Raw genomic sequence first — 26150 nt, forward strand, 5'->3', positions numbered from 1 at the left:
TAACAGAGCTGGAAGGGACCTTGGAGGTCTTCTAGTCCAACCCCAGGAGACCCTACCACTTCTGACAGGTGGCTGTCCGTTCTCTTCTTAAAAGCCTCCAGTGTTGGAGCACCCACAACTTCTGAAGGCAAGCCGTCCCACTGGTTAATTGTTTTCACCATTAGGAAATGTCTCCTTAGTTCTACTTCTAGACATCTTGTCAAAAACAAATCCATGGCTGCACCCAATGCAAGTCAAGTATCTTTAGTACGATCAAAGACTTACTGGATATAATAATACTGATGGCACAGTGGTCAAAATGCAGTATTGCAAACACTGCCCACAGCTTGGAATTTGATCCCGACCAGCTCAAGGTTGACTCAGTCTTCCATCATCCTGATGAGGGCCCAGATTGTTGGGGGCTATATGCAAATAATGCTGAGACTGGAAACAGCCCAGAGAGTGCTGTAGTGTAAAGCATTACAGGGCAGTATATAAGTTTAAATGCTATTGCAATAGCTATAATAATTCCAGAGTATAGAATAGCATAAAACTGGTTAGATAAATAAAAGGTAAAAGGTAAAGGTAAAGGTTCCCCCGCACATGCGTGCTAGTCGTTTCCGACTCTAGGGGCCGGTGCTCATCTCCGTTTCAAAGCCGAAGAGCCAGCGCTTGTCCGAGGACGTCTCCGTGGTCATGTGGCCGGCATGACTAGATGCCAAAGGCACACGGAGCGCTGTTACCTTCCCACCGGAGTGGTCCCTATTTTTCTACTATTTTTACGTGCTTTCGAAGTGCTAGGTTGGCAGAATCTGGGACAAGTAACAGGTGCTCACTCTGCTACGCGGCACTCGGGATTCGATCCGCCAAACTGCCGACCTTCTGATCGACAAGCTCAGCGTCCTAACCCACTGAGCCACTGCGTCCCTTTTAGATAAATAAAAAGGACCTGTCATAAAACTGAGTCTGTTTATCAGTCCGACAGCTATGCATTTTGCCAAGGATTTGACAGAATCAAACACCCTACTTATTTAGCCATACTACTGGATTTGGTAAATATAAAAAAACTTATTTTTTTTAAAAAAACAATCACTTTCCAAATGATGCTTCCTCATTTCTCTTCCAAATTTATTTTTTCCTCTTTGCCTAAACAGACTTTGGCCCCCATGTATGTTAAAATGGTCCCTTAATAGTTTTGGCTGGGCATAAATAGATTTTTTTTGTTTTGCATTCCTTCAGTGTGAGAAAAATAATGACAAGTCTCTATATTTTTTTCATTTTCCTTAATATTCTCCCTCTCCTTTGTTGCCTTCCAAAGATACAACAGCATCTCTGTCTGTCTTGGAAAAGAGAACATGAATTTCTTTACCCAAGACCTGAAATAAAATTTAGCTGACTCCATTTACCTTATCATGTTGGTGAACCCAAACTCTGTGATTAGTTTACACCATTGTTTCTCAGCAACTCCAAGGTGCGTGGACTCCTAGAATTCCATGCAGTAAAGTAAATTGAACTTTACTATAGGTTCTGCCAACCTAGCAGTTCGTAAAAGCACGTAAAAATGCAAGTAGAAAAATAGGGACCACTACGGTGGGAAGGTAACAGCGTTCCATGCGCCTTTGGCATCTAGTCATGCCGGCCACATGACCACGGAGATGTCCTCGGACAAGCGCTGGCTCTTCGGCTTTGAAATGGAGATGAGCACCGGCCCCTAGAGTCAGAAACGACTAGCACGCATGTGCGGGGGAAACTTTACCTTTATAGGTTATAAAGCCCACAAAATTTGGTTGCATGAACCATGATTCCAATAACTGTGGACTGCCAAATTATAGCAAATTACCACTTGGCTATTCAGGGCCCAGCAGAATAATGCCTCGGTTCCATCTCATTCATTCATTCATTCATTCATTCATTCATTCATTCATTCATTCATTCATTCAGTCAGTCAGTCAGTCAGTCAGTCATTTCACTTTTAAATTTTATTTAAAACATTTATATAGCCACCCATCTTATAATCAGCTCTAGGCAGCTAGCATTATACCCACAGAGAAAAACCTAATCATCTGCTACAGCAGGGGTCCTCAAATGTGGCCACTTTCAGATTTGTGGACTTCAACTCCCAGAATTCCCCAGCCAGATACGGCTGGCTGTGGAATTCTGGGAGTTGAAGTCCACAAGTCTTAAAGTGGCTATGTTTGAGGACCCCTGTGCTAGAGACTCACCTTTTCAAATTTATTTCCCCTTCTTAAAAAACAATAAACTTAGTAATGGTACTTTATTTATTTAATTTATTTATTTAAATTTATTTATGCTTTTTCTGCCCGGCAGTGGGCTGATACAGATTCAGAATATCAGCTATGGAATTGAGCCCATCGAGTCGGCCTCTGGGTTTCATCATCTTGTTTTCCGGATAGATTACAATGATACAGGCCTTCAGTTTTCAAAGCAGAATTATTCCATTAAATGGAGTACCACAGTAACTTCAAAGAAAGATCCAGCAGAACCAGTGAGCACCACTGCCTTTGTTGCTTTTTAAATCATAATTAGTTCCTCAATTGGGTCATGGGCAAGACCAAGGCGTCTTGCATAGCTCAGTTGGTATAATGGAATAGAGTGGGTTAATTTTTAGAGTAACCTCTCTAAAAACCTCTACTGTCTATTTCCTGAAACAAGAAAAAGAGAGTTAACAGAGAGTTAAATCTATCCTTCTGAAACCAGCAGAGGTGAAGTCCTAGAGCGGTCTTACCCAAAAATGGAAGCCTTCTAGAAACTTCCATCTTGCATTGTTGTATTTTTCACTTACCCCTTGCAGCCACAGGAGATAGAAGAAAAGCAGAAGGGGTGGGCAATAGGTAGACCTTCCTGTCCCAAAGGAAACGGCTGCTTTCATTAGATGGGCATCCTCTCTGAATGAGTGATGTGGCCACAGAATAGATCAGCCATACAGCCCATATATTATTTTATTTTATATTTTATTTTAATTCCATTTATATCCCGCCCTTCTCCGAAGACTCAGGGCGGCTTACAAGCTTAGCAGTAGCCTTCATTCTATGTATATGCCTGCTTATTAGGGCTTTCAAACACCCCCAAGCGGCATTATTACAAAGTCAGCTTAATTGCCCCCAACAATCTGGGTCCTCATTTTACCTACCTCGGAAGGATGGAAGGCTGAGTCAACCTTGAGCCTGGTGGGATGCGAACCTGCACTAATTGCAGGCAGCTGGTGTTACTTAAGGAGGCATTAGCCCACTGCTCCACCAAGGCTCATATTGTGGTGGCGCAGTGGTTAGAATGCAGTAGTGCAGGCTAACTCTGCCGTCTGCCAGCAGTTCGATCCTGACTGGATCAAGGTTGACTCAACTTTTCATCTTTTTGAGGTTGGTAAGATGAGGACTGAGATTGTTGCGGGTGATATGCTGACTCTGTAAACCACATTAGAGAGAAGTGTAAACAGTGGTGGAATTCAAATACCTGAACAACCGGTTCTCTTATATGATGCAAGCCTGGGCCTCTGAGGCCTAGAACGGACTTCTGGAAGTGGCATCCATGCACTTCCAGAAGGCTGTTCTAGGCCTGGGAGGCCTCCGAGCCCTAGAATGGACTTCCGGAAGTGGCATCCATGCACTTCCGGTGGGCCGTTCTAGGCCTGGGAGGCCTCATCCAGGCCTCCGAAACCTAAACTGTGCTTCTGGAAGCCAGCTGGTTCTCTGAATGCAGAAAAATTTAGCTACCGGTTCTACTGAAGCGGTGCGAACCGGCTGGATCCCACCATTGGTTGTAAAGCACTGTGAAGTAGTATATAAATCTAAGTGCTGTTGCTTGTCCACTCTGACTCAAGGCACTTTCTAATACAGGCATTCCTCAACTTATAATCATTCGTTTAGCAACTCTTTGAAGTTACAGCAGTACTAAAAAATTCAGGTGCCAGGCCACCTGCATGTATTTACGACGGTTACAGTGTCCTGGGGTCATGATATTAGTATTTGCGACCTTCCGAGCTGACATCTGACAAGCAAAGTTAGTGAGGAGGAAGCCAGATTCACTTAACAACTGCATGTTTCACTTAACAACTGCAATGATTTGCTTAAGAACCATGGCAAAAAAAGCACAATTCACTTAAGAACCACAATGCTTAGGGACAGAAATTCTGATCCCAATTTGCATTTGGTCGTAAATCAAGGACTACCTGTATCGTTTCTTCCAGGGGTAACCACAGGGTGTGGTGAAAACAATCAAGATTTCCTTTTTAATGACACCTTGCAGTTATCGCTCCTTTCTCGCCGCCTTGATCCCTTTGATGATTTTTAGCAAATACACTAAAAACTGGCCTCATGACTCCTTTTTTGGAGTGCTCTTTGAGTCACTTGCCTGATCTCTCTGCTTTTCTAGGCAGACCTTAATTATCCCTGTCTCCCCAAAGACAGTGGGTCAAATCTGGTGAAATCCTGAGCGTGTAAAAGAGCTAGTCATGAAATCTGCCACTAATAACAAAACTTCATCTTTGTTTCTTCCCTGAATAAAAAAAACAAACAGATTAACTTTGCCATCCTCAGATATGTGGAAATGCACGTGGTTGTGGCCAAATCTCTGGTAAGTGTATTTTGTTGGCTCTGCCCACTAGGGATCATTGTCTAAAATGCTTCCAAACCTAGAGTTGAACGGGATAAGGATAGAGATATAGTCAATAAATCCACTTCGTCTTCTTGATAAGCACTTGTTACAATTCATTTTAAAAAACTGGAAAATTCCTCTTCCTGATTCGTCCACAACTTAATAAAAGTTTTCTATCCTGCTTTCCTTCTTAGCATATTTACCTTTAAGAAATATTCCTTCGAAACACATCTGTCTCAATACACATTTCTGGGGAGAAACAACAGTCATTTGACAGTTATTCCCAGTCCGTGCTGGGAAATATTCTGGTGGATTAACGTCATTGTATACTCAGTGAAACCCGCAATAGATTTCTTTCCATCCATGCCTCAGGGCATAATTTCTTTTCAATAATATTCTTCAGTCAGTCATTCCAGTTACTGCTGGCCTGAATGAAAAATGTTCTGTTTTTGACTGCACCTTACTTAGAAGAGGTGTTTCAGCATGGTATGTGTGTTTGCAGACGTATTGTTTCAAATGCACACTTTGCAAAGTCAAGCCTAAACTGTCTTCAGCAGGCTTTTTAAACCAGCGTAAAGCTGATACTACTGATTAATGAAGAAGTGGGTTTTTTTTTCTTTTCCCCCCAGTATGATTATATGGGTTCCAACGAAGATGTTGTCACGGCGAAGATCATGCAGCTTATGAACTTTGTCAATACTGTAAGTTGTGCCTATTTATGTGCTTGTAATGACTGATTTTGGCCCCAACATTCTGTTCTTCTCTTAAATAATAACTTTGGCAATCTAATTGCATCCTGACTTCAACCAGCATCAGTAAAATGGAGGAGAGACTCCTAGACCCCCTCCTTCCTTCCTTCCTTCCTTCCTTCCTTCCTTCCTTCCTTCCTTCCTTCCTTCCTTCCTTCCTTCCTTCCTTCCTTCCTTCTCCCACTTTATTATTTTTATAAATAACTCAATGTGCCAAACACACATAATTCTCCTTCCTCCTCCTTTTTTCTCTACAACAATAAAACCTGTTAGGTAGATTGGACTGAGAGTGGCTGGTCCAGTCACTCAGCTATTTTTCATCCCTAAGGCTGGACTACAACTCACCCTCTCCTGGTGATTGGCCCAAAGTCGCCCAGCCGGCTTTCATGCCTAAGGCAGGACTAGAACTCACAATCTCCCGGTGATCAGCCCAAAGTCACCCAGTTGGCTTTCATGCTTAAGGTGGGATTAGAACTCAGTCTTCTGGCTTCTAACCACTAGACAAAACTGCCTGTCCAGTTTGTCTGGCTTTGGTATATGTTTTGAATCTGGGCATGTGCCTCTCATTGATTAATTCTTGCTCCTATTTTCAGATGTTTTACAAACTGAACATGAAGATTATCTTGTCCTCATTAGAATTATGGATAAAGAAAGATAAAATGTCCATCAATGGAACCGCTGATCAGTTGCTGGAGCAGTTTTTGAACTGGAAAAATGAACACCTCGCTCTGCGACCTCATGATGCGGCTTTCTTGTTTGTGTAAGAAAACAATTCTCCCTGATCATGAAAGAATAGTATGGTATTGGGTATGGTCCTGCTATAGATAGCCCAGAAGATGATCCTGAGACATGACCAAGCAAATGAAAGCAGTTGGGGGCAATTCTGCTCGTGAGGTGGAGCAGTGGATTACAAGAAATGGGAGTGGGCTGGTGTGTAAGGAGCATTGGTGAGCATGAAGTGAAGGAAGCAAATACAGGCAGTCCTCAACTTACAGCCACAGTTGGGACCAGAATTTGATGGAGGAGATGACTAGGCTGAGCCCAAAGGAGGGGTCAAATGCATCATCAGTTGCGAGTTGCTTCACTTCCACAAGAGATCTAAATCCAGCTTGCCTTGAATTCTGTTCTCGTGCCAATTTACCTTGACTCTTAGTAGTTCAGATTCTTGTAGAGTAGCACTCTCCAACCTTTTTGGATCTGCAGACTGGCAGCGACTCAGGAGGGGATGGTTGCATGTGCACAAGTTAATCCCACACAAGTGCAAATAAAGCTTTGCAAGCTCGCCTACCCACTTGTGTGGCCTGATTCTCAATGGGCTGTGGACCAGTACCGGTCCACAGACTGGAGGTTGGGGACCCCTGTTGTGGAGAACATAAGCCTGCAATAAACCTTTATATTCATTTGAACTGCATGAACTTGCCGATTTCCCCATGGTTGACATTTCCATTGCTAAGCAAGCCACTTGTTATGTGTGTTGCGCCCAGTTTTATGAGGGTTTTTTTTGGTCACGGCTGTTACATGAATCATTGCTGTTGTTTAGTGAATCCTGCTGTTGTTGAGCAAACCCAGCTTCTCCCATTGACTTTGCTTGTCGGAAGCTGGCTAGGAAGGTTGCGAACGGTTCCCACATGACCCCGAGACAACACATCCATTCTGAATACAATATAGTTCAAAGCAATTTCTATTCTTCCCTCAGTTACAGGAACAAGGCTGATTCGGTCGGGTCAACTTTTGCCAAAAAGATGTGCTCTAAACCCATTTCTGCTGGAATTGCTATGGTAAGATGGAAAAAGTGTCCCATGCTGATACGCCTCATTATTATTCATCACTTCTTGATTCTGTTTGCACACCCACTGTCAGATCTGCCACGGCTTAAACTCCAAAATAGAAATGATCCTTGGCTCCATTTTTTTTGAGAAAAGTGTAGTTTATTTAGAAGTCAAGTGTATTGCAGTAATGCTAAGCCAGAACTGGGTATGTGTAGTTTAACGAAGAGAAGGGTGAGGGGTGACATGATAGCAGTGTTCCAATATCTCAGAGGTTGCCACAAAGAAGAGGGAGCCAAGCTATTCTCCAAAGCGCCCGAAGGCAGGACAAGAAGCAATGGATGGAAACTAATCAAGGAGAGAAGCAACCTAGAACTAAGGAGAAACTTCCTGACAGTTAGAACAATTAACCAGTGGAACATCCTGCCTCCAGAAGTGGTGAATGCTCCAACACTGGAAGTTTTTAAGAGGAGACTGGACAGCCATTTGTCTGAAATGGTATAGGGTTTCCTGCCTGAGCAGGGCGTTGGACTAACTGGTCCCTTCCAACATCATCATTATTATTATTATTATTATTATTATTATTATTATTATTATTATTATTATTATTATTATTATTATCATCATCATCATCATCATCATCATCATCATCATCATCATACCAAAATCCCTAAATTCAACTCCATCCCCTCCCCAGCTACCACCCATCACCTTCTCCTGGGCAACCAATGAGGTTCAAGCATGATATTTTCATAATGCCAGTCCAGCTACAGTTTGGTATGCAGCTGGTATGTTGGGTTACCTTGAAACAGCATCTCAAGGAGATACAGCACTTACTTTCATTTCCCCCCAAGCCTTTTGTTTTCTCCCAAGCTTCTCCTGTTACATTTCCCCCCTCCCCATAGTTCATGGCAGTCTGTCGCCTAATAGTAGTGAAGCACAAGCAAGCATGAGGTGACAGCTGACCTCCACTTCCATTCATAAATTTGCAGCTGCATTCACACAATATCCTAGGCTTGATGGATGTTAGCCTTGGTACTTCTGTGGCTGAGTGCATGGTGTAAACCAAGCCTGTTCGATTGCTTTGTAGTTAAAGGATGCTGTCTGTGCCCAGAAAAATGACTAAATTAAGCCCCTAATTTAACCTTTTGTGTAACACAGCCCTGAAATTGTTATTTTTTTGTTAGTATAGGCTACATTGAGGGTGGGGTGCAGTGTTAATTGAGAGGTGGGGTAGAGCATTAACATAAACAACTATTTGGTTATATAAATGTCAGCATCTTAGCATAATGAAAGGAAGGTGGAAGGAGCAAAATTATTTTTCTCTCTTCTGACCATCTCTCTGTTGTTGTTTTTTTAATGCCTGTGAATATTGAACTCGCCAGAGTTCGGTGCAAGAAGGAGTGCAATGCAACACCTCTCTGTGGTTCATTAAAGCAACTGCCTCTTTATCGAGACTCACATGACTGCAGGAAGAGTTGCTTTAATGAGTTGCAGGTAAAGGTTGCATTCATGGAGATAAAGAACAAGCCTGAAGCACTTAGAACTGCCTGAAAACATAGTGGTCAAAGCAGGACCAAGGTCTCTCTCATGGGCAGATAAATTTCTGGTAAACTCTTTGCAGGTTATAAAATCCAAGATATTTCCAAGATCTTAAAGATTCATCAGAACCAGAATGTGGCCCTTTCATAGTTAGCAATTACTACTTTTAATGGATTTCTGCTTTCTCTTAGTTTCAAAATGGGATGACACTGGAAGCCTTCTCAGTTATAGTGGCGCAGTTGCTGGGGTTTAGTGTTGGACTGTATTTCGATGACACCAGAGCATGTCACTGCTCAGGGACAGTCTGCTTGATGAACACCAGAGCAGCGTAAGCCTTTATGTCATTTATTGCTTCACCATTAACCTGGGGTCAAGGATCAAGTGTGAGGTTTTGGGCTGAATTGTTTTTGACACCCTGCGAAGGACCACCCCCATTCGATCGATGGTGGTTGATGTTGAGCAGTTTCCATTTATTCTTGAGCAGATGATGCTAAACTTGGAGGTTGTTGAAGGCAGCTTCCTATCCTTAAATTAGAGATGTTCTAACGGCAAAAATGTGGTAGCTGTTCATAAAGGAGAGGAGGTGTCCTATAGATGGGGTTGTCCCAAAGATGCCTTTCCAAAGGCAACTGGGCTTCCTTGGTTTTTCCTTGAAAACGTTTCACTTCTCATCCAAGAAGCTTCTTCAGTTCAGAAGAAAGTCCAATATCCTTTTGAAAAGCACCTCTGGGACGACCGTGACCTGGATGATTGAGAATCTCCATAGTCTACAGATGGGGTTGTACAGAATACGAGATTTCTCTATGTATAGTCTACCAGTGTGTCGCAGAGTGAACCATAAGGAGACACCCATGTTGGGATCTTCAAGCGGCCATTTCCCACCCCCAGTCTCCTCTCCTCTTTCTCTCTCTCTCTGCATGCTTCCTTCTCTCACTCAGCATTTACGTTCTTTCCACATCGCCGCCACCACTACTGCCTGGTTTGTGATGATATCAGATGCTGGCCAAAGAAGAAGCCTAGTTTGTTTAGAAGAACCTTCCTGTTTCTCTGGGCTGTACTAGTGTCAGAGTCCTTACCAGCCCTGGTTCCACAAATGATAAATGATGGTCAACAAGGTAGCTGGCTAGGCAGGAACGTTCTGACCAGTGTTTGTTGACGGCAATTAACAGCAAATAAAGTCAGCACTGGGAGTGACTTGCTCCCACTGCCTTATATACAGGCAATCCCCTTAGCTCCACCCCCACAGCCAGCCAGCATCCGACGTCTGTCCCTAAAACCAGCTTAGCTGGCTCCAGCAGTCCAGCAGTCCAGGATGCAGCCAGGAGCCTCAGCTGTTCGGTGGCCGGAGAGAGAGCAGTGAGCACGCAGCCAGCCAGGAGCCTCAGCTGACCTCGAGAGGTCAGGCAGAGGGATTCCCAGGCAAGGGGAATTCCCCTCCCTTTCCCTTCCCTGAAGTGACAAGCCCACGAGGCTTGACAACTTGAAGACGTGAAGGTACATCATCCTGAGTCCATGTAGCCATGGGTTGGGCTTCCTGTTGCAAGGCCACTGGGCGGTTAAGGTTCCCTAATCCGGTGGTCAGGATGCATTACTGTTTTCCTTGTGGTGAATGAATGAATGAAACTTTATTGTCAAAGTACAACCATGTATATATTGAGATTGGCTGAGCCTCCCTTCGTGCCCCCACCCCCCAACAACTCACAGTGACAACAAACCCACCATGGCACTGTGGCAGAATGTCTTCCACTATCCGAGGGGTTGTCACAGAGAACAGGGGATTGGCTTATTCTCCAAAGCACCCGAGGGCAGGACAAGAATAATAGGTGGAAGCTTGTTAAGAAGAGATCCAACTAGAAGTAGGGATAACTTTTCTGATAGTGAGAAGCGTTAAATCAGTGGAATAGCTTGCCTCTTGAGGTTGTGGAGGCTCCATCACAGTAGGCTTTCAAAAAGAGACTGGGCAACCACTTGACCAGGATGATATGAGGTCTTCTGTCTTGAGCAGGGGATTGGACTAGAAGACCTCTGAGGTCCTTCCAATTCTATTATTCCATGTTCTAAGCACAACAGGGGTGTCAAACTGCTGGCCCGCAATCCGGTTTCATCATGCAGAAGCCACGCCCACCCTGGTTGCTGGCAAGGGGAAAAAAGTGGTGATAAGTCGCAACACGTCACGTGACACTGCGAGTTTAACACCCCGTGATGTATAAGGAGGGCAGCGCTTTCAACTCAAAAGCACTTCCGTTATCTTGCTCGTGAGAACAATTAATCGGTGGAATAGCTTGCCTCTGGGGTTGTGGGTGCTCCATTGCTGGAGGTTTTCAAAAGGAGGCTGGGCAACCATTTGAGCGGGATGGCGTGAGGTTCCAGCCTTGAGTAGTGGGTTGGACTAGAAGACCTCTGAGGTCCCTTCCAGCCCTAGGAGTCTACATTCTATTCAGAGCTGTGTTTTTCCCTTCCAGACAGTCCAGTGGCATTAAATCCTTCAGCAGCTGCAGCGTCAAAGATTTTCAGAACTTCCTCCATTCTACATTGTCGCAATGTCTTCAGAACAAGCCACAGTTTGATATCGCCTACCGAGCCCCCCTCTGTGGCAACCACGTGGTCGAAGATGGGGAGCAATGTGATTGTGGCACAGTGAAGGTTTGGAAGAAAAAAAAAGTGGTGGTGGTGGGAGAATCAGAGGAAAGAAAGATCTCTTTAAAATAAGAACTAAAAATAACGAGGATGATAGATAATTCAGTCCTGTTCTGGTAGTTCTCATCTTACAACCATCGCACTGATAAAAGTGACTTACAGGCCTTTTTCATACTTACAAGCATTGTAACATCCCCTATGGTCATGTGATCAAAATTTGGATGCTTGGCAACTGACTCATATTTATGACGGTCGCAGTGTCCCGGGGTCACGGGATCCCCTTTTGCGGACTTCTGACAAGCAAAGTCAGTGACAGATTCACTTAACAGCCGTTTTGCCAACTTAACAACTGCAGTGATTCACTTAACAACCGTGGCAAGAAAGGTCATAAAAGAGGGGCATAACTCGCCTAACAAATATCTTATTTAACAACAAAAGTTTTGGGCTCAGTTGTGGTCATAAGTTGAGGACTACCTGTAACCGAGACAGACATTTGAATTATTTTACACAAGATGTGATTATTATTTTTTTTTAAAAAAACTTGTTTATCCCAGGATTATAGAATGTAAAATCTAGAAGGGCTTCAGAAGACAATTTAGTCTTTCCATCCAGCTTTTTTCTGGCCTGTTCCATTCATGCCAGGTTATATACAGTTAATACATACAGGTCTGTCTGTCTGTCCGTCCGTCCATCCGTCTGACTGTCTGTTTGTCCCTGTGTCATCTATCTCCAAAATGGCTAACTCGGCCATTGTGTGTGAGTGTCCATGCACATCCGTGCATGTGCCTAGAGAAATCCGAGGGTGCCATCTAGCGGTGTCAAGGATCCTGGTTTGTTGGCTTCCAGTTCAATGGATTAGTTATGATGAAAATTTACTTTCATTTAGACCAGGGGTAGACAACCTTGGCTCTTTTATGACTCGTGGACTTCAACTCCCAGAATTCCTGAGCCCTGGTTTAGACTATGTGACAATCTCTTGTGCACTTCTAGAAAAAAGGGTTAATTCAGAAGCTGGATTAAAAAAGGGGTTACACAGCCTCGGTGCTTTGTTTCCCATAGACCCTGGGTGGGTAGGGGAGTTTGAACGTCTGCCTATGGTGTCTCATGACCTTCTACTTCAGCTTATGGGACTGGTGTTCCCTCTCTCCATCCACGTTCCAAACATGCTGTGTGTTGGACAATTAATCAAATGGAACAGAGCTGTGGGTGCTCCATTGTTGGAGGTCGTCAAGAAAAGATTTGACATCTATTTAGTGAAGGATGTCTAGGAGCAAAGGGTTGAACTAGAAAACCTCCGAGGTCCCTTCCATCCATATATGACTCTGTGTTCTATGATGCTCAGCTCCCCCATATATTCCTTTCGTTTGCAGGAATGTGAAAACAATCCCTGCTGTGGATCGGATTGCACTTTGAAAGCAGGAATGAAGTGTGCCCAAGGAGACTGTTGTTTGCTGGGAAGCTGCAGGGTAAGTGCCAGCCAAGATGGAACGGAAGGGAAAGCATTCTCCTTTTTCACCTGCATCCTGGGGCCTCCACTGCACGGCTGCCATCTTGACTTTTTTTTGACCCCTCTGCCAAATATAGAATAACAGAGTTGGAAGGGATTAATTGTTCTCACTGAAAGGAAATTTCTCCTTAGTTCTAGATTGGATCTCTCCTTGATAGGTTTCCATCTGTTACTTCTCGTCCTGTCTTCAGAGGCTTTTTGGAGAATTGTTGAATCTTCTCTTCTTTGTGACAGTTCTTCAAACACACAAACACACACACACCAGTCCTTCTCTTCATTAGATTAGACATACCCAGTTTGTGGCAGAGCAAAACTTCCCTCCGTCCACCTTTCCTATTTCACACGAGTTTATATTGTGGAAGTGTCTATAGACAAGCTACCGTGCCATCATGGATATCAAGAAGTTGTTGAATAAATTATGTTTATTGATTGATTGATTATATTTATATGCCGCCCTTCTCCCTAAGGACTCAGGGCGGCTCACAACAATAAAAACTAAAAAAGAACATGAAAATAGAAAATTTAAAAAAGAATTAAACAGTAGATATGTTCGATAAAACCAAATTTAAAACCATGGTCAGTCCAGGCCCGATTGTTGAAACATCCATGTCTTCAGGTCCCGGCGAAAGGATCGAAGGTCAGGGGCCATCCGCAGCTCTGGAGGCAGCTCATTCCAGAGGGTGGGCACCCACAGAGAAGGCTCTCCCCCTGGGGGTCGCCAGCCGGCATTGCTTAACCGACGGCACCCTGAGAAGGCCGACTCTGTGGGAGCGAACCGGGCGATGGGAGGTTGACAATGGCAGCAGGTGGTCTCGCATTATGTAACTAGGGTGAAATACATGACTGATGTCACTCTCATGATAATTCCCATGATATTACTTGTCCCCTTGCTCCTCTGTAAATCGGTGCTTATTTTTTTCCTTTTCAAAACCTTTTTTATGATCTCACATTTATTATTTTTATAAACAAATCAAAGCGGTGAGCATTTTATTTATTTGTTATTTATTCAACAAATTTATGTGGTCACCCAACTTAAACACAGATACTTCTTGGTGACTTACAAGTTTAAACATAGCTAATACTCTTTCTTCCTCCTATTTTCCCCACAACAAAATCCCTATGAAGTGGGTTGGTCTGAGAGACAGTGACTGGCCCAAAGTTCCTCAGCCAGCTTTCATGCCTAAGGTGGGACTAGAACTCACCGACTCCTGGTGATTGGCCCAAAGTCACCCAGTCAGCTTTCATAGAAAATGCAGGACTAGAACTCACTATCTCCTGGTGATTGGCGCAAGGTCACCCAGCTGGCTTTCCTGCCCAAGGCGGAACTAGAACTTCCTGTTTCCTGGTGATTGGCCTAAAGTCACATAGTTGGCTTTCATTCCTAAAGCAGAACTAGAACTCATGATCTCCTGGTTGCTAGCCTGATGCCTTTACCACTAGACCAAACTGGCTGTTTGTATAATTATTGCTTTCATTTCTGTGCTTGATGTGGATAATGAAACATTTTAAAGAAGAACTGCAGGACTCCGCTTCCCAATACTTTGGCGCCCCACTTCTTCTAATATAATACAGGTAGTCCTTGACTTAGGACCACAACTGAGCCCAATGTTTCTGTTGCTATGTGAGACAGTTGTTCAGTGAGTTTTGCCCCATTTTACAACCTTTCTTGCCACAGATGTTAAGTGAATCACTGCAATTGTTAAGTTACTATCACGGTTGTTAAGCGAATCTGGCTTCCCCGTTGACTTTGCTTGTAAGAAGGTTGTATAAGGGGATCACGTGACCCTGGGACACTGTGACCATCATAAATATGAGTCAGTTGCCCAGTGTCTGAATTTTGATTGCATGACTACGGGGATGCTGCAACAGTTGTACGTGTGAAAAATGATCATAAGTCAATTGTTGAAGTTGTAACTTTGAACGGTCAACTAAATGAATAGAATAGAATAGAATAGAATAGAATAGAATAGAATAGAATAGAATAGAATAGAATAGAATAGAATAGAATAGAATAGAATAGAATAGACCTTGGAGGTCTTCTAGTCCAGCCCCCTGCTCAAGTAGGAAAACCTATACCGTTATAGACAAGTGACTGTCTAGCCTTAAAAATCTCCAGTGATGGAGCACCCACAATTTCTGGAGACAAGCTGTTCCACTGGTTAATTGTCCTCACTGTCAGGAAGCTTCTCCTTAATTCCAGGTTGCTTCTCTCCTTGATCAGTTTCCAACCATTGTTACTCGTCCTTCCCTCTGGTGCTTTGTTGAACAACCTGGCCCCCTCTGCCTTGTGGGAGCCCAGGTCCCGCAGCCATTCTTCGTATGTTTTAGTCTCCAGACCTTTGATCATCTTAGTTGCTCTTCTCTGATTTTTTTCCAAACTCTCAACCTCTTTTTTGTGATATGGTGACCGAAATTGGCTGCAGTATTCCAGGTGTGGTCTCAGTAGGCTTTTATAAAGCGGTAATTCCTGGTTATAGTTAATTGCAGGAGGTTTGCTGCAGTCTTTGCTTTGTTCTTTCTTGTCTTGCAGTTGAAGGCAAAAGGAACCTTATGCAGAGAACTGGAGGACTCGGAATGTGATCTCAAAGAGTTTTGCAATGGTACCTCTGCAGAATGCTCGGAAAACCATTACGTCGAGGATGGACACTGGTGCGAACACCAAACTGGAGTTTGCATGAGAGGAAGGTGCCAAAGTGCAGATCGATGGTGCCGAAAAATATTTGGATCACGTAATAAATGTTTCTCTCCATTTAACCTCTTTGCTTTCCATCTTTGTTCTTTTCCACTGTGCTTTTGTAAACGGGGCGTGGAACTGTTCTTGGGATAGAGAAGGAATAAACAAGCCATGGAGAGGGACTTGCAGATTACTCAGTCCTGAGTTAAAGGGAAAGGGGCAGAAAGAAACTCAAAGTAACCCCACCTTCCTTTTGTTCCTTTTGTTCAGTAAGAGACAGGGAGAAACATGGGCAGACTTTCTGTCTTCTTACAATAAAAGACATTCATGGACTATCTGCCATCCAACCCTGTGTCTTAGTACGATGGACCTCAACATCAATCTTGAAAGCCTCTCCCAGTTTTTCTCTGCTCTCTGTTATCAAATCAAGCAGGGCTGTTTTGATTTTCTTTCTCACGATTCCCTCTTTCCCAGCCCTGGGAGGTCATTTCTAAAAGTCTCCCAAGACAACTCCCGGACACCTTTGTTGGCTTTCTCTCCTTCCTTCTCTATCACCATGGTCAGCTGCACATCCCTTTGCGTTCTCATTTCCCCCCCTCTCCACTCCTCTTGACGTCGTGCAGTTTCCAGGCTTCCCCCCCCAATTCAAACCTGGAAGTGGGGAATAAGCCAAACATGTCTCTCTCTCTGTGTGTATGTGTGTGTGTGCGTCAGAGAGAGAGAGAGAGGGGGGGGGAGAGAGGGGGGGAAAAGATTTTTTGAGTTAACATTTTCCTGGTTGCTCATAGCTCTTCCTAATAGTTGTATATGTATATCCTTTTCCATAATAAAGTTTATATGCATTTATTATAATATATCCTTACATTAAGAGGATTTTTTCTTTCTCTTTTCCTTCCTTCCTTCCTTCCTTCCTTCCTTCCTTCCTTCCTTCCTTCCTTCCTTCCTCCCTTCCTCCCTTCCTTCTTCCCCTGGCCCTGTCTTCCTTACATTCCACTGTTCCCATTCCTTAACCCTCCCTCCCTTCAGCGGAGGATGAGAAATAAGATGTTCCTGTCTTTCCTGCTTGCCCCTTTGCGTTCTCATTTGTCAGGGTTGGGAAACTGACAAATCACGGAGGAGCATGTTCTTCTCCATTTGGGTTAATCCAACCAGGAATGTCTGAAGATTATGGTAGAAAAAGTCAAGATCTCTGTGACGGTGCAATCAAAGCCCTGCCTTTACAAATGTGTGTTACAACCCTGATTTTATGAGAGGAGGATAAACGTCCAAAAACTGCTCCTGTTTGCTTTCTGAAGCTTCTGGATTGAACATGGTTGAGAGAATAAGGGGCCCACTTCATTTGGAAAGATCTCTTTTCTTTGAAGTTGGGCACCAATGACGTCTTGAAACCTACCAGATTTGTGGAGAGAAGAGAGAGAGAGGGGGGGGGGGGAGGATGGATGGAACATCATCAGCGAAGCTCTGCAAGAAAACAGCCAAGCTCAGAGAGCACCAAAGTCCCCTCATTCAACCTTGACCTACAAAACGTTTCCTCTAAAAGGTTTCTAAAAGTCATCTGCCAGAGAAACTTCTAATAATTTGGCTTCATGGGATGAACAAAGGGCAGATAGAATTATTTAATTCTCCCCTTCTAACACCATGGTGCTATTATTATTTCTCATTAATTTGCAGAGAGAGAGAGAGAGAGAGAGAGAGAGAGAGAGAGAGAGAGAGAGAGAGAGAGAGAGAGAGAGAGAAAGAGAGAGAGAGAGAGAGAGAGGAGAGAGAGAGAGAGAGAGAGAGGTGGGGGGGGCGGATTGGTGGATGGAACATTGATCGGAATTTATCCTGGGGAAGAAGAAATTTTCTCACGCATTTACTTCCCAGAAAAAAATATTAGGAGCAACTCCATAGAGGGCGCTCACCCTCCATCAGCTGGCGCTAAAGCCTTGCTGAATTTAATCAGCTTTCAGCTGTTTATGGAAGGCAAACACGGCAGGGGCTGCCCCAACCTGGGGCAGAGTAGCAGAGTGCTACAAACATTGTGACATTGTGCTATCAAATCCACCCCCATTTATTTCTTGGGGAGGGGCAGTACTCTCAGCAGACCCCCCGCCCTCAAAATAGCCAGAATGGGTTGTTGAAGGGGGAAAAAATCTTCATCGGCATCCAGTCCAAGCCGGGAATAAACTAGAATAAACAACAAGGTGACTGCTTTAGAAAGAAGGTTGTTTTTTATTCCCAGCTTGGACTGGACCCTGATGAAGATTTCCAACAGGGTCGTCTTCTTCTTCTTCTTCTTCTTCTTCTTCTTCTTCTTCTTCTTCTTCTTCTTCTTCTTCTTCTTCTTCTTCTTCTTCTTCTTCTTCTTCTTCTTCTTCTTCTTCTTCTTCTTCTTCTTCTTCTTCTTCTTCTTCTTCTTCTTCTTCGCATATTTTGAACTCTCTAGTAAGTTTTGGACCTGTCCTGTGTTTTGCAGAATCCAAAAGTGGATCTCTTCAATGCTATGAAGAAATTAACAGTCAAAAGGACAGGATGGGCCACTGTGGTTCGACTGCAAGAGGATACCAGGACTGTCAGTGGCAGTATGTCGCAACACAAGCACAACTAACTAGACGCCAAGGCGCTGCTCTGAGGCTGCTGTCGTTCTCTTGAACTCTCTCCCAAGGGTTATGCTGTGGATAGTTGCACAGTAGTGAAATCAGGCTGCTGGGTTGCCAGGGTGGAGAATGTATTTGTTAGAAGTCAGAATTCGTCCAATCCCAAAATAAGGCTAATAGTACACGCAGTCCTCAACTTACGACCACAACATTTGTGTGTTGCCAAATGAGACGTTAAGTGAGTTTTTTTCCCATTTTATGACCTTTCTTGCCGCAGTTGTTAGGTGAATCTGGCTTCCCCATTGACTTTGCTAGTCAGAAAGTCGTAAAAGGGGATGACATGATCCCCAGGACCTCTTTAATGATTTTCCACCCATTGCTTCTTGTCCTGCCCTCGGGTGCTTTGGAGAATAGATTGACACCCTCTCTTCTTTGTGGCAGCCCTTTAAATATTAGAACTCTACTGTCATCTCACCCCTGGTCCTTGATAGCAGTTATCAAGCAGAGTCCCCTAGTCTTTGACAGCAGCTCCCATCGCCCTCAGAACAGGGGCCTTCAAACTTGGCCCTTTTATGACTTGTGGACTTCAACTCCCAGAGGAATTCTGGGAGTTGAAGTCCACAAGTCATAAAAGGGCCAAGTTTGAAGACCCCTGCCTCAGAATGACATAGCCTCTCATCCCCCTCACAAGACTTGATGTCAAGCATGTTGTAGATATTATACTGTATATATAATACATTTATCGCTGGATTCGAAAGTTATGTGAAGGTATGACATGACTTCACCTATACAAAGTGTTGTGTGAATCCAGCCCATTTGACACCGTCTTTTGGTCTGGTGCCTTAATTTTGGGCAGGAAGTTCATATGAACCTGGAAGGAAAGCAGTTGTCGCAAATTAGATGAGTGCAAGTAGTAGCTAGCTAGTGGAGGTTTATGATGTTCTTTTCACGGTGAGTTCTAGCATTTTGGGGATAAGCAAAAGCCATGTGGGTTACCTTTATGGACATAAAATCCAGCCAAGAACCACAATAAGCCCTCACAAACGTCTCCTAAATCATATTGCTAAGATTTGGGAGCAGACATTTTGATACTTCATCTTTCCTTTTCATATAACAATAGAAATAGAATCATAGGGCTGGGAGGGGCCCTGGAGGTCTTCTAGTCCAACCCCCTTCCCGGGGCAGGAGTCCTTATTCCATTCTGGACAAACGTTTGTCCAAACTTTTCTTAAAACCCCCCAACATGGGAGTTATCCAAACCTCAGGACGGCAAGCTGTTTCTTCTCTTAACCTCCTTAACTCCCGAGTTAAGCACATTGCTAAGCACATTGATTTGTGCTTTAGATTGTAAGCCGGCCTGAGTCTTCGGAGAAGGGCGGGATATAAATGGGATTAAAATAAAAAAAAATTAAAATTAACTTCCCCTCACCCTAAAAGGCACAGTCTTCTATTCTGAAACAAGCCTGGCTTAACAAAAAAGGGAACAAACAAACAGATGTTCCCCTGTCCTCAAACAAATCCACCATATGCTGGCCGAGATTAGAGCATTTGTTCTTTGGGACATCCGGGGTCATCACTTGACTGTGAAACTCTGCTCCACTCTCTGTCTTTATATGCCACTTGCAGAGACTTGAGGTGTGGCAAGCTGGTCTGCGACTATCCGAACAGGGTTCCTTTCTTTCTGGAAAACGCCGCCATCATTTACGCCAAAGTGCAGAATCGCTTATGTGTCACTTTAGATTATTTGAAGGGGCCAGGAATAAGAGACCCATTTCTGATTCACGATGGCACCGTCTGTGGAGACAACAAGGTAAAAGCTTGCATTTGGGTTACAAGAGCCATCTGATATGAGATGAGATGATGAAATGAGATGAGATGAGATGAGATGAGATGAGATAAGATAAGATAAGATAAGATAAGATAAGATAAGATAAGATAAGATAACCTTTATTGTCATTTTTTTTACAAAAACAACAAAAATGAAATTTAGTTGCCCGCTCTCAGAGTGGAACACAGACATGACACACACCTAACCATACTATAGACACATGTATTAGACCCACACCCTTACATATACATAACAAATAAATATTAAATATTTATTTATCTGATATGGGGTCTGTCCTAGGGGCCTGTCAGAATGGATCTACTAGCTAGCTAGTGCAGGGGTCTTCAAACCTGGCCCTTTTATGACTTGTGGACTTCAACTCCCAGAATTCCTCAACCAGGCACGCGTGCCTGGCTGAGGAATTCTGGGAGCTGAAGTCCACAAGTCACAAAAGGGCCAAGTCTGAAGACCCCTGAGCTAGTGGGTCAATGAATATTTTTCTTCCAATATTTCTCCTCTACCCCAAGGGGATCCAAAAAGTCAAAATAGCGCTTGGCCTTGGTTGAGCAAAGGAAAAATAAATAAATTTGGCCTCTCCCCCCCACCATCTCTCTCCCTGTCTCCCTCCCTCTCTCTCTCTCACACACAAGCACATTACTTCCCTGGCCACTAGTATTGAATGATATTCTAGTTCTGATTGTGTAGGTTGTATTTAGCTAAATCCTTTATGTGGGGTCCTTGGTGCTCTGTGAGTTGGTTTGTTTTCTTACAGTTGGCCCTGGCGAATTGTCCCACTTTGAGTTTAATCATGCTTTGAATGAGCATATGTCTATCATTGGGGGAAAATTAAACAAAAAAATAAATCAACAACAACAACAATAATAAATTAAAAATAAATAAAATAAAATAAATAAAAACCTATACTCGAAACACTGGCAAACATCCGCATCTGCCTATACCAGGTCCTTGATAGGCAGACAAAGTGCTAAATCCATTCTGAACATCCGGCTGACTGTGGAAGGGGCCAAAACATAAATAAATGAATGAATGAATGAAAAAGAAAAGCAAACCAAACCTCAAAGGGCAGACGTGATGCCCCACTGGGTCTTTGCTACCGTCAGTTTCCTATGTTTCCAAAAGCCAGGTCATCCAAAATGGTTCTTAATTCAGCCGTTTAATCCTACTCATTTCCATCAAACATAAGCTTCACTCTCTAATTTTGTCAAGTAATTGCTTTCTATTTATTTTTTAATTTGAACTAACCCCCCCTTTTTTCCCCTTCTCTAAGGTTTGCATGAATCAGAAGTGCGTAGATCGAGCTGTAATAAGAATGGCCTGTGATGCAGAAAGAAAGTGTCACGGGAAAGGAGTGAGTTAAAAATAAAATCTGGAGTGTCGAAGGGATTGTTCACTATTGCACACATTTAACTGTCCCTTGTACTCCTGGGGGAATTATAAGATGTGTCCCTTTTGAGGAGTGGAAAATGATCACTCCTTTGGGGTGGAGGGTAAGGCTTCAGCTGGTGCAGAATGCAGCCGCGCGAGTTGTGATGGGGGTTTCCCGACACTCCTATGTAACACCTCTACTCCGCAAGCTGCATTGGCTCCCGGTTGCCCTCCAGGTGAGTTTCAAGGTGCTGGTGATGACCTATAAAGCCCTAAATGGCTTGGGTCTGGGATATCTGAGGGAACACCTGCTGCCGGCATCAAGTTCCCTTCGTCCAGTGCGCTCCCACAGGGAGGGCCTTCTCAGGGTGCCGGCGGTAAAAGATTGCCGGCGGACAATACCCAGGGGGAGGGCCTTCTCTGTGGGTGCGCCTGCCCTCTGGAATCAGCTGCCCGTGGATCTCAGGACTGCCCCTGACCTACGCTCATTCCGCCGGGACCTGAAGACCTGGCTCTTTGAGCTTTCCGGCCCAGGCTGAGAGTTTTAATCAGGGTTTTTTATATTTTTTTTCCAGGGATTAAATTTAATTTTTTTAATCGTTTTTAATTTTTGTATCAATGTTTTAAGTACCCTGTAAATTATCCGTATCAATGTTTTAAGTACCCTGTAAACCGCCCTGAGTCCTTCGGGAAAGGGCGGTATATAAATTCAATAAAATAAAATAAATAAATAAATTTGGGCTGGGTGACATGACTAGCAGTGCTCCCATATTTGAGAGGCTGCCCCAGAGAGGCGGGGGACAATCTTATTTCCCAAAGGACCCGAAGGCCAGACAAGGAACAACGGATGGAAACTGATCAAGGAGAGGGTTCAGCCTAGAAATAAGCAGAAATTTTCGGACAGTGAAACAATCAGCCAGTGGAACGACTTACCTCCAGAATTTGGGAATGTTCAAACACCGGAGGCTTTCAAGAAGAGTCTGGATATTCAATTATCAGAAATGGTGTAAGGCAGACATGTCAAACACAAGGCCCGGGGGCCAGATCCGGCCCGCCAAGTGGTTTCATGTGGCCCGCGAAGCCATCCTGGAAACAGTGAGGGAACGGCCCCCACTGCCTTGGCCCTGGCCCAGAGACCCTCCTTCTGCCAGAGACCCTCAGATCTCTCCCACTCCTGCCCAGGCCCCCATAGGTACCCTTGAGGCGAACGATGTAGAGCTGGCCACGCCCACCCAGTAGGCCATATGCACTCTAGCCATGCCCACCCAGTAGGCCACGCCCACCCAGGCCACACCCACCCGGCCCCCTGAGGGCAACCGCAATGCTGATGCGGCCCTCAATGAAATTGAGTTTGACACCCCTGGTGTAAGGTCTCCTTCTTGAGCTGGGGGTTGGACTGGAAGACCTGCAAGGTCCCTTCCAACTCTGCTAATTTGTATTCTGCAATTAAACAGAAATTGGATAAAAAAATCCAGTATAAACATGTCCTGTAAATGTTAAACAGGCAGGATTTTTTTTTCATTCAGTGAAAACACATCAGACCACTTTTTTTGGAATTTGAACAAGATGGATGAAAATGCTGTCCCTAGAAGAAGAAAAAAAAAAGGGGGGGGTCAGAATTGGTCCTCCCCCTCCCATCAAAGTAGTTAATTTTGACTCCTTTGACTGTGTAGACTTCGACCCCCCCAAAGTTCTCGGCAGTAGAAAAAGTGGCTGTGGGGATGTGGGATCTGGAAAGCTCTCAAGAAAATGGTACCTGATAGATTCCTAACGAGACCAAAGCAGATAACAAAATTAACGTTCTAGCCTTGAGGCGATTGTGGATGATAGAGAGCTGAATCTTTGTTGCATGGCAGTTTAGGCAGAAAACTACTTCAGAATATAGCTCCAGGAAGGACTAAATTTTAATGCTGAGTATGCCAAGCAGCTTAAGCCTCTTTCCAATCCTAGTCATGCCATTCAGAACAATTGAAATAACTAATTAGAAGCAAAGAAATGTACCACAGTGAAGACAAATATACATGTTCTAGGATAAACTCCAGAAGAGTGATCAACCCAGACTGGATCTTGCAAATGTACAATATCGACAATTAGATCTTCTTCCTTATGACAGAAGGTACAGCAGCTCCATAAAGATCAGGGTTAGGCAACCTCGGCTCTTTTATAACTCATGGACTTTGACTCCCAGAATTCCTGAGTCAGCATAGCTTGAGGTTGCCTAACCCTGTACTAAACCATCTCAATCCTCCCAGCGGACAAAAAACAAACAAACCACAGTTAGCATGGATGTGGTACAGTAGTACTCACGCCAAACACAATTTAACTGCTGAGTTAGAGAGAAGCCTATAATCTTTGACACAGAAGTTGGGCGAGCAAAGCAAGCAAACGCTCAAGAAAAGGACAAATCACACAGAACAATGTCATATGAAAAGCTGTGGAGCAGTCATCCCGCATTTCAACGGGCGCTTTAAAATACACAGCCCTGATCCAAAGGTGCTTTTTTGAAAGGCAGCTGGGGGCTTTGTTTTTCCTTGAAGATGTTTTGCTTCTCATCCAAGAAGCTTCTTCGGTTCTGGCTGAAATTGGAGGATGGAATGACTTACCTATTCCTCGCCGTCATCTGGTTATTGTTAGCACTCTTTTGGGGGGCCACTGAGGCCACTTGGAGGTTTATCTGGGCCCTCAGAGTCCCCCTGAATAGTGCAGATGTGTGTGGAGCCAGCTGAACGGATGGGGTTGTAAACAGGAGATAGTTGGTGTCGTATCCCTTCCCCCCTCCCGAAAGAGTGCTAACAACCAGACGACTGCAAGAATATAAATTATTCCATCCTCCGCCATTCAGTCAGAACTGAAGAAGCTTCTTGGATGAGAAGCGAAATGTCTTCAAGGACAAAGTAACTTTGGGACAGCCATGGCCTGGATGACTGAGAATCTCCTCAGACATACATATTTTTATTTATATTTTATTTACGTTTTTTTAAAAAAAACGAGATAGGAAACCGACATGCAGCTTTTTGCTAACTTTGGGTGATACTGAAAACATTAAGCAGAGTTCAGTTGAATAGAACTTGATTAGGGCAGTAAGGTAGATCATAGAATTGTGGAATCATAGGCTTGGAAGGGACCTTAGAGGTCTTCTAGTCCAACACCCTACTTGAGCAGGAGACCATCTACCATTCCAGACAAGTAGATGCCCAATGTCTTCTTAAAAACCTCCAGTAATGGAGCACCCACAACTTCTGGAGGCAGGCTGTTTCACTGATTAATTGCTCTCAGTGTCAGGGAATTTCTCCTTAGTTCCAGGTTGGATCCCTCTTTAATGAGCTTCCGCCCGTTACTTCTTGGGGAAGTTCTAGATGGAACGCTGAGAAAAAAAAATCTACAAGGCAACAGTGAATCATTTTCACGGGGCTGCTAAAAATGTGCACGGCTTTGCTCCTGAAGACAAGGGAGGCAAACGGAACGTGGCCTCAGGGGGCCTCAGGCACATTTCCAACACATACCCAGAGGCATTCTTAGGACATGATAATCATGGGGGGACATGGCCAGTGCTTTCATTGTACATGTGCAAAGGAATATTCCAGAGGAATCAAACCCTGCAAAATGGAAGTCAGCAGAGAGGATCCTGGGAGGCTTAAAGGGATGGTGGTACCAGTAAATTGACAGCCATTTTGTGAGGGTGCCCTGTGGGAACCTCCGATGCAAAACTATCAAGGGTTCCTGTGTTCCCCAGGATTGGAAGAGTGGGTGGGAAATGCTGGAGGGGAAGAGTAATCAGGGAAATAATGAGGTTTTTCTTCCCTTCCTCCTCCTTGGCTACAATCCAGAAGTGCAACAACAGAGGCAATTGTCACTGCGACGTAGGCTGGGCTCCCCCTGACTGCAACGTAGCGGACGAAGGAGGCTTAGGTGGAAGCATCGATAGCACTTTCCGAAGCGGTGGGTTTCTTCACTTCTACATATTTTAAACCAGGCTGGTTAAGAAGAAGAAGAAGTTGTGCTTAACACGCGTGTCGCAGACAGGGGTGTCCGCAGGGGATCTATGACAATTCGCCATGGGACAAATCACCTCAGGACCAGAGTTACACTAGTGCCGAAGAAATTACTGCAATAGAATCATTAAAGAAAGGATGCCAGAGGAGGGACAAAATGAAATGTGAATGGCCAAACAATTAAAATATTTTTTTTAAAATTATTTTAAATAATTAAGTTGAACTGCTATAATGCAGATGACCCCCATCACAGCTGCAGGAAGATTTCTGTCACACATTCCTCCCTCCCTCCCTCCCTCCCTCCCTCCCTCCCTCTTTTTTCTTCCCTTCCCTTCCCTCCCCTCCCCTCCCCTCCCTCCTTTCCCTTTTCCATTTTACAAGGGTTTTTTTTTTTGGAGGGGCGTACGCTTCAAACAGGGACGCGGTGGCTCAGTGGGTTAGGACACTGAGCTTGTCAATCAGAAGGTCGGCAGTTTGGCGGGTCGAATCCCGAGTGCCGCGTAACAGAGTGAGCGCCTGTTACACATCCCAGCTTCTGCAAACCTAGCAGTTTGAAAGCACGTAAAAATGCAAGTAGAAGAATAGGGACCACTACGGTGGGAAGGTAACAGCGTTCTGTGCGCCTTTGGCGTCTAGTCATGCCGGCCACATGACCACGGAGACGTCCTCGGACAAGCGCTGGCTCTTCGGCTTTGAAACGGAGATAAGCACCGGCCCCTAGAGTTGCAAACGACTAGCAGGCATGTGCAGGGGAACCTTAACTTTACCTTTACCTTTACGCTTCAATTAGAACTATTGGGAGTATAATTTTATTACCATGCTTGAAGTTCCACTTTTGGCTTGAGTGTTTTCCCAAGCCCAGATTTTGCCTGATTCAAGAGTTCAAGACCTTGTCTCAAT

General features: G+C 44.2%; 1 protein-coding gene across 1 annotated transcript in view; it reads left to right on the forward strand.

Annotated features, from left to right (window-relative positions):
- LOC310644106 (disintegrin and metalloproteinase domain-containing protein 2-like) overlaps nucleotides 1-26150 on the forward strand; it is a gene marked incomplete at its 5' end in the record, with an annotated part of 36623 nt that overhangs the window by 6939 nt on the left and 3534 nt on the right. The window contains 12 exons of the mRNA XM_083368878.1: nucleotides 4513-4569; nucleotides 5220-5291; nucleotides 5933-6099; nucleotides 7036-7117; nucleotides 8839-8975; nucleotides 11110-11290; nucleotides 12655-12750; nucleotides 15322-15520; nucleotides 17924-18029; nucleotides 19671-19854; nucleotides 21161-21241; nucleotides 25086-25197. Coding sequence (XP_083225004.1) covers nucleotides 4513-4569; nucleotides 5220-5291; nucleotides 5933-6099; nucleotides 7036-7117; nucleotides 8839-8975; nucleotides 11110-11290; nucleotides 12655-12750; nucleotides 15322-15520; nucleotides 17924-18029; nucleotides 19671-19854; nucleotides 21161-21241; nucleotides 25086-25197 — 1474 coding nt within the window. The remainder of the gene's footprint in view (nucleotides 1-4512; nucleotides 4570-5219; nucleotides 5292-5932; nucleotides 6100-7035; nucleotides 7118-8838; nucleotides 8976-11109; nucleotides 11291-12654; nucleotides 12751-15321; nucleotides 15521-17923; nucleotides 18030-19670; nucleotides 19855-21160; nucleotides 21242-25085; nucleotides 25198-26150) is intronic.

The sequence above is a fragment of the Vipera ursinii genome, assembly GCF_947247035.1.
Source record: "Vipera ursinii genome assembly, chromosome: 8".
In the NCBI taxonomy this organism is placed as follows: Eukaryota; Metazoa; Chordata; class Lepidosauria; order Squamata; family Viperidae; genus Vipera; species Vipera ursinii.